Source organism: Hydra viridissima, unplaced genomic scaffold, assembly GCF_058129835.1.
Source record: "Hydra viridissima isolate aposymbiotic clone 2 unplaced genomic scaffold, HvirCarnegie_v1 scaffold_11, whole genome shotgun sequence".
In the NCBI taxonomy this organism is placed as follows: domain Eukaryota; kingdom Metazoa; phylum Cnidaria; class Hydrozoa; order Anthoathecata; family Hydridae; genus Hydra; species Hydra viridissima.
Genome location: NW_028324310.1, coordinates 15,420,408 through 15,428,336, shown reverse-complemented (window position 1 = coordinate 15,428,336; position 7,929 = coordinate 15,420,408). Strand labels below are relative to the sequence as shown.

General features: G+C 27.2%; 2 protein-coding genes across 3 annotated transcripts; both read right to left on the bottom strand.

Moving 5' to 3' along the window:
• Nucleotides 1–331: 331 nt before the first annotated feature.
• LOC149882404 (trafficking protein particle complex subunit 1-like) lies at nucleotides 332–2,728 on the bottom strand. The gene is made up of 4 exons (XM_090065800.1): nucleotides 2,570–2,728; nucleotides 2,364–2,434; nucleotides 1,149–1,284; nucleotides 332–801 (listed from the first exon to the last, which is right to left on the bottom strand). The coding sequence occupies exons 1-4, from the start codon at nucleotides 2,666–2,668 to the stop codon at nucleotides 685–687; spliced, it is 423 nt and encodes a 140-aa protein (XP_089921926.1). The 5' UTR covers nucleotides 2,669–2,728; the 3' UTR covers nucleotides 332–684.
• A 581-nt stretch (nucleotides 2,729–3,309) lies between these two features.
• On the bottom strand, nucleotides 3,310–4,369 carry LOC149882403 (complex I intermediate-associated protein 30, mitochondrial-like). 2 transcript variants are annotated; one of them, XM_090065799.1, is made up of 2 exons: nucleotides 4,288–4,369; nucleotides 3,310–4,196 (listed from the first exon to the last, which is right to left on the bottom strand). In XM_090065799.1, the coding sequence occupies exon 2, from the start codon at nucleotides 4,174–4,176 to the stop codon at nucleotides 3,469–3,471; it is 708 nt and encodes a 235-aa protein (XP_089921925.1). In that variant the 5' UTR covers nucleotides 4,177–4,196; nucleotides 4,288–4,369; the 3' UTR covers nucleotides 3,310–3,468. The 2 variants fall into 2 exon arrangements, with proteins under 2 accessions (XP_089921925.1, XP_089921924.1); XM_090065798.1 differs by having other exon boundaries at nucleotides 4,274–4,353.
• Nucleotides 4,370–7,929: the final 3,560 nt, after the last annotated feature.

The following is a 7,929-nucleotide window of genomic DNA, read 5'->3' as shown; positions in this document are numbered from 1 at the left end:
ATTGCAAGATTTAAAATCAAATAAATCTTAATATCAAAAAATATGAAGAGAATTGTGTGACTACAGGTAAAATATAAAAGCAATCAGAAGTAAGAAAGCACATACCATATGATTAACAAAATAAATACATTTTTACATAATTTAATTTTGTGAATAACACTCATAATATTAAATAAAAATATTAAATAGTAACAACACAATGTGAATATTGAACACCCACTTTTTGGAAAATATCATTAATTATCACTAACTATCATTAATTAATTACCATTTTTATCGATATTTTAATGAAGATTTTATTGAATATCAATAGAATCTGAGATCAAGCTGATTGCAGATTCCTGGCATGAAAAAAATTTAGTGTTTCTTTGGTTTGCATTTAAACTTACTAACAACTTGATGCCAGGACAACCAAAATAAAACAAACTATTTGTTCAGAAAACAAATTTTATCATGAGAAATATAAATACAAATTTTAATACAAAAAAAAAAAACATTAAATTTTTTGTTAAAACAAATTGAAATAAAGTTAAACATTTATTCTAATAACAGCTTTATTTCGGGTTCAACGCCCGTTTATAACAGCTTTATTTTGGGTTCAATGTCCGTTTATAATCCAAGTTGTAAAAAAAAAAAAAAAATAGATAAAAATATATGATTTTTATTAACTGCAAATAAATATCATCAATAGTAAACTGATAAATTCTGTATATAACTGCTTAATGTGTTCGTAAAAAGTTCATTTTCTATGGGCTCTCCGAGCTTGAACAATGGGTTCTTTACAACACAATCCACATAAATCTAGGACAAAAAGATAAATCAATTCTTAAAAATCAAACCTTGTTAAACATGCAAAAATAAAGAAGATATATTTGAAAAAACCTTTAATGAAACATTTTGTTTTATTTGATGTTTAGTTTAAATAACAAAAATGGTGAACAAACATTGTTTATCAAAGTAAATTTTTTTATCCAAGACGTTGCATAAACGTTACAGTTTATAATTAAGTCATAATTATTCAGATAAAAATTTGTTGTTAACTTAATCATCTCTGCATAAGAAACTAACGAGTAGTTTTACCTTAGAATTCTATAATTACCTACAGGGATGATAACCTACAGGGATGATAATCTATAACAAAACCATACTTTATAAATGTTACGCAGGTACTCATCACATTTTGCAACATTCAAATCAGTATTTAAAACTATTCGGAGACCAGTTGGTGTTTCAAAATAATTCAGCTTATAATTATTTGTGCGATAACTAACAAAAAAATCTTTACTATTATTAATCAGTTAAGTTAAAAAAAATTTGATTTCATTTTAAACAAAATGATAAAACTTTAAAGTTATTTTGGAAATAAATGTCACAGTATTTAAATAAAAATTATATATATAAATATATATATATATATATATATATATATATATATATATATATATATATATATATATATATATATATATATATATATATATATATATATATATATATATATATATATTATAGGGTGGTTCTGAAAATGAAAACGTTTGTTGATGACCTTGATAACTTGCTTGAAATTGTACATGTGGATCCTTAAACATAATCGAATTTCAAGAGGATAAAGACTTTCTTCTTGCTCAAAGAGAGAAAGGCTGTCACTGTTGTATGGGGCCAGTTGATATGGGACTTACTTTAAAAGAAACTATGACATGTAAAAGTTTAAAGTTTAGCTAGAAAGAAGAAAGAAGATCAATATTTAGAAACCATGAATGAACAGCTGTTCTTGAAAGATTAAATAGTGACAAAGAAGGTGGAGCTTCTTGCAGTCAAAATTAAAATTTGTTTAGAAAATAGGAAAAGTCCAAAAAGGTCATGATGAAAGTTATACATGAAGGACCAGGCCAAGATGACCCACTAAAGAGGATACAGTCAATTGTTGAGAAATCTGTCACAATGAGCATAGAAAACTTTGTTACAAACAACTCCATGTTGTTTTTCAATTGTATGAAAATCTCAACCAAATCTTAAAACTGATCCAGAAACATGGGAGTTAAGCGATGATTATAAAACTGCCTCGTTTGAAATTGTTCATCCTCTAAAAGTTGTAAATGAAAACTCAGAAAGAGGAATTACAAAAAAAGAAAATCAAAAACAATATCTCCTCCAAGTAGTGCATGACCATAAATGCAAGTTCCCAGAATGCAAGAAAGAACTGTTTATTACAAAATAAATAAAGCAATTCTTGACTTTTATGAATAATATGTAATTATTCATAAATGTTTTGAATGAAGAAATTACAAGTATGTATGCTATGAAATCCAAAAAAATAAAATAAAAAAATTTCCATGAGAATGTATTCATCTTTGAAAAGATACCTATCAGTAGGTGACATGCGTGTCACAAACGATCTTATAGAGAATATCATACCATACATAAGTTTCTGCTCCTACAAATGTTAAAATACTAAAAATTAAAGGAAAAAAAATTAAACCAACTAAACTACCAAATATCTAGAATAACAAATAATTTACGAAGAGAATAACTTATACTAGAAATGCTGTTTCAAATATCAATAACAAACCTCATCTTTTGGCAAATTTGAAAACTTTCTTCGCTGCCAATCATGGTAGTATAAGCAGGTACCAAACCGATTAAACATATATAAATTATATATTGTCATTTCTATTGTCTCAAAAACAATAACCAATTACTTTAATCAACCATTTATTACTGCTTAATTAAGATTTGTTTTACTTTAATTTGAGTGCATTAAGGTTTTCGCAAAATTATTGATAAAACATACTTGTATGTATGTATGTATGTATGTATGTATGTATGTATGTATGTATGTATGTATGTATGTATGTATGTATGTATGTATGTATGTATGCATGTAATTCTAAAGAATTAATATATATTATATATCACAGGGGTAAAATAGGAATCTTTTTTTGGCTTTGTGATTATCAATTTTAATGTTTACAAGCAATTGTTTTTCTGTGTTTCCGAAGTTTTCACATGTACTAGACCATATTATTCACTTTAAATTTGACTGATAACAAAATTTAACGACCTATCAATTAGGCAGGAATGACAAACATTTTAAAAATTTTAACCCTAACCCATATATATAATCTCTATAACTTTAATGGCCTATCTATTGATTTTCCTCTGTGGTCTTCATTTACACGTTTTCCCATGTGATCTTTGTGTATACATATGCTTTGTTTTAGAAAAAATTAATATTCAATTTACAAAACAGCTTAATAACACTGTTTTACTTCAAGACATTTTTATAGTCCTCAAGAAAAAAGAAAAATTACATAATTACAGAATCCAATTAAACAAAAAAGAGGAATTTTAAAACATTAATACATGACAGATTTTTGGTTTCATAATCAAATACTTTTTATTTAAGCACAAATAAAAATTAAAAAAATAATATCCATTATTGTAAAATATTAACCGACTAGAGTGCTTTTAACTTTTAAATCTTTGAAATCGATTACTTTTCACAGTTTTAAAAGTCTGTGGTTGAAACCAGACCTTCACCAATTTGATATACTCTACTTCTAAATAAAAAGGTCCCTCTTTGCTATCTGAAAGAGAAATCCCCAAAGTCTTGATATTGTTGAACTCCATATGATTGTCTTGAGCAAAACCTTTATAAGTTTGATAAAACTTAGAAAACGGAAGTCTCTCAATTTCCCAATAAGGTCCTCCTTTTGTAAACAAAAATGCTTGAAACAAATCGTAATTGTTTAACATCATCATTGAAGAAGTTTGAAGGTTCATGAAGTAAGGGCGGCCATCACCACGATATTTAATTTCTACACAATCATAAAAGTCTGTTTCAGTCAACTCAACTTTCTCAAAAAGCCCAATTTTAGGCTTAGACCGAATACCGCAGAAACCTGTGAAATCCATGTCTTTTTCTAACACCATAGATACCTCTCCACTAAACAATAGTCTTCCATATTTACTTAAGGTTAAGCTTGCTTTACTTTTACCACCCACTTCACTGTCTGTCAAACAATCAAAATTGTTAATAGTTTCTGGTTTTCGAAAATCAAACAGATATTGCTCTTCTGGCAGTTTTATAAGCTCTCCTTTCCAGCCTTGGTATAGTCGATAAACACTTCTCCGCGTCCACTCACCACAGTCTTTGACAAACTTTTGAAATGCCATACTATCAAAAGCTTAACATCCTAAATGAAGGACTAGATAAATTAAAAAATCTAAAACTTTAGACGCACCTCATCCCAGCTACAAATGGTATATTTACTATTTAGAGTTTACTTGATACAGGACACAACACTGACCATAACGTGTGCTACTATTATACAGCACGCAACTACAATGGCGCGCGTTTATTAATATTAATGTCTACAGAGTGCTAAAGTAATACATAAGAAAAACAGAGAAAGGTTTAAAATTAATTGATCTCGCGAATGTATAAGTTAGAGACATCCAAAGTTGGCACAGTTTTTGAGTTGTGATCTGATATTTATTGGGAGATTTCACATATTTTCGATCCCCCAACCCTTGTAACAGGTCTTAATATTTTTGCCGACTCCCCCTAAGAGTACGTAAAAAATTTTAACCCCCCCTTCCTCCCTGAATAATAAATTTCGGTTTAGACATTTAGCAGACTTTTAAGTTGTATTTTATTAGCTGAGTTTAACATCTTAGTGAAATAAGTTGTCTTAAATGTCTTCTTTGGAAATAAATTTAATATCAGGCAAATCTAGTTTATCTTTCTCAATCAAATCAATATGCTGGTCTTTTTTTTTTTTTTTTTGTTTCAATCAAACTAATTTCCATTAGGGCAGAAGAAATCGTCAAGTGGGAGTATATACACACTTTCAAGCGTAAAATAATTTCATTCAATTTTATTCATTGTCCAAAAAAAAAAGAAAACTTATGGTTTTTGTTGTCCCATGCGTTTGAGGTCCTCCTTTCGGCAACTCTAAGAGAGGGATCATTGATGGAAGACAACTCAAAGAGAGGGATCAGTGATGGAAGAAAACTATTAGGTATAACAAAATAAAGAATTTTCCCACTTTACGTTTTAAAGAAAATGCTTAGTTATTTGCACATGATGTGCATAAATTGGTTTCCAATGAATTATAGATTATTTCTGATATTTTGGAGACTGTATCATCTGCAACGAGAGGCAGTGTTTCATCTGCAAACTTAGAGTTTTCTTTATCCAGGTCATTATCTATCATAAACTCAGCCTTGTTGAGATGGTTTTTGGTGGATTTTTATTGATTTTGGTGGAGGATGATACCAGAAAATTAAAGACTTCTAGGTGTCATTCTTTTTTCTATTCAATTAAATGCGCACCTTCCAGGTTTGCAATCAAAATTTTGCCATTAAAATTTTGCTCCAGGAAATAATAAATTGCTAACTCAATTACTTTTTTAAATTCAAATATAGTAGTTGTTTAAATAAAGTATATATTTTTATCTAAAACCATGATATATTTTTATCTAAAACCATGATATATTTTTATATATTATTTATATATTTATATATTTATATATTTTTATTTATATATTTAACCAGCACAAAGAATAAAGAGAACCTTTTGATAACTAGGATTCTCGTCTAAACCACCATCTACATTAAGAATGAGGACTGGTGTAACAAATTGACCATTTTAAGCAAAACCTCTGAACTCGTTTAAATCAAGCATTCTATTAAAATCCAAGGTATTCGACAATAAGTATTTTCCAGATAATAGAAGTGGGACCAGAGTATCCAACAAAAACTGATTTCCCTAAAGCATTCAGTGCACTTCAATCGAATGAATCGCATGATTGGATTAACGTGTGCCAACTGGCAATGACTCAGTCATGATTTGGTAGAGTCACTCAATACTCTATATGCATTAGTAAAGATGCCTGCTTGTTTGCAGCAGTTAAACCAATGGGTACTTTAAACAATGAATTTAAAAATAAAGTCTTTTCTAAGTCTAAAATAAAGTATGTATAATATGAACGACAGTTGGTAGATTTACACATTATTTGTCTGGCCATTCAAAACCCGTGGAAAATATTTTCAAACTGAACGACTTTGATGGTATGATCCGTACATAATGATTTAATTTTTAGTTCAACATTTAATCTAACAACCAATCAAAAAAAAAGTGTTACACGCCTCAATGAGCTCATACTTTTACTTTGTAAGAAGAAAGTTATACTTGCTGATTGGGGGTTCGGTGGAACCCGTAAACATGTAATTAAACTTGATGCTTTTTATTTACAACATACGAAACAAACTTTTTTACTTACGAATAGTAAACCAGGCAAAGCTTGCTACTATGCTTTCATTAAACGTTGGAATACATAAATAAAGCGAGAGAACTTCAGGTAAAACTGAAGCACTCAGAGCAGCTTCTTGTATCGTTATTAAGTTTAGAACTTTATTCTAAAAATCTAACTTTATTTTATAAAATAAATTTACATTTCAAATTTCTAACTATATTACATTAACATTTCAAATTTCTAACATTATTAATTTAACTTTCTAATTAAAATCTGAAATTATTATTTCTAATTTTCTTATCTAATATATTTCTAGTTTGAATTTCTAGTTTGAGTTTCTAAATTAATTTTTAACACAAGTTTATAATTTAAATTGTTAACTTAAAGGTCTAACTTAGAATTTACCATAAACCAATAAAATTCATATTTTCTAATTTAAGTTTCTATTTTAGATTTCTAATTAAAATTTCTTCTTTGATTTTCCGGTTTACATTTCTAAATTAATTTACTAAATTAAATTTCTAAATTAGGTTTACTAAATTAAATTTTTAAATTAGGTTTACTAAATTAAATTTCTAATTTAGATTTCTTATTGAAATTCTATCTGAATATTCAAATTGAAATTTCTAATTTACATTTTTTCTTTAAATATCTGCTAGAACTTATTTCTTTTGACTTTTTCTATCATTTGCTTCTTTGAATTTCACGTTTAAATTTATTTTTTACACTTTCCATTTTAAGTTTCTTATTTAAAATCTTAATTAAAGTTTTATTTTGAAATATTCTGATTTAAATTATAGTTTGAAAAAGTTCTAATTTAAATTTAAACGTTTCTTCAAAAAAATTATTTTTATGTAAGTGTGTTCTTTAAACTCTTTCTATAAATTCTTTTTACAAACAAATTTCAAAAAATTCTTCTTTTTCATATCATCTTTTTATTCCAACTTTAAACTTCTTTTCCAGGTTTCTTCATTTAAACTTTGTATTTAATTTTGCCAGTCACATTTTATGAACCACTTTATTATCAACTTTTAATTTCTTTTTGTAATTTTCCCCTTCAAGTTTGAATTGAAGATAAGCGCTTGCGCAGTTGTAGAATATTTTTTTTAAAAAGTCTTCACATCATATAAAATATATAATTTCTTTCATTCATGTCAAATTCCCTCTATTGAAGCTAAACTAGCGACCCGAATGATACATTTGTGTGACTATCTTTTTTTTTTGAATATTTATTTTTCTCATTTTCTAATTGTAAGGCATTCATAAAGAGTTTTGAGTATCGAATGATTTTGTGTGTACGGATGTGGATATACTTGGACGTTTTGTAAAATTATAGAAATCTGATTTAAATTTTACGCGGAGTGTACATTATTTGCACGCGTTTTTTTCTGTTAATTCTGATATTAACACGTGCATTCACTTCTCTCAAGGAGCGATTAAGTTTGCCAGCCTCATCCTAATTTGACATCAAGTTTGATTATGAGAGAAGTAATAAATTATAACTAATTATAACGTTATCATGAGTTACGACATTTTAATTACTAATGAAATAAAAAATAGAATAGTTTAACAAAGTTATAAAAAAAAATAAAGAACTTTTAATTTTTTTTTATTCACTTTTGCAGAAAACATCATTTGAAACTTAATTAAAACTTCTAATTTTTCTAAT

Bases quoted from the DNA above. Each gene is read 5' to 3' on its own strand.
- LOC149882403 (XM_090065799.1), bottom strand. From the start codon at position 4,176: ATGGCATTTCAAAAGTTTGTCAAAGACTGTGGTGAGTGGACGCGGAGA.
- LOC149882404 (XM_090065800.1), bottom strand. From the start codon at position 2,668: ATGACAATATATAATTTATATATGTTTAATCGGTTTGGTACCTGCTTA. The intron at 2,435-2,569 runs GTTTGTTATTGA...TAACATTTGTAG, and splicing joins CAAATTTGCCAAAAGATGAG to GAGCAGAAACTTATGTATGG. The intron at 1,285-2,363 runs GTATCTTTTCAA...GATTAATAATAG, and splicing joins CGCATGTCACCTACTGATAG to TAAAGATTTTTTTGTTAGTT.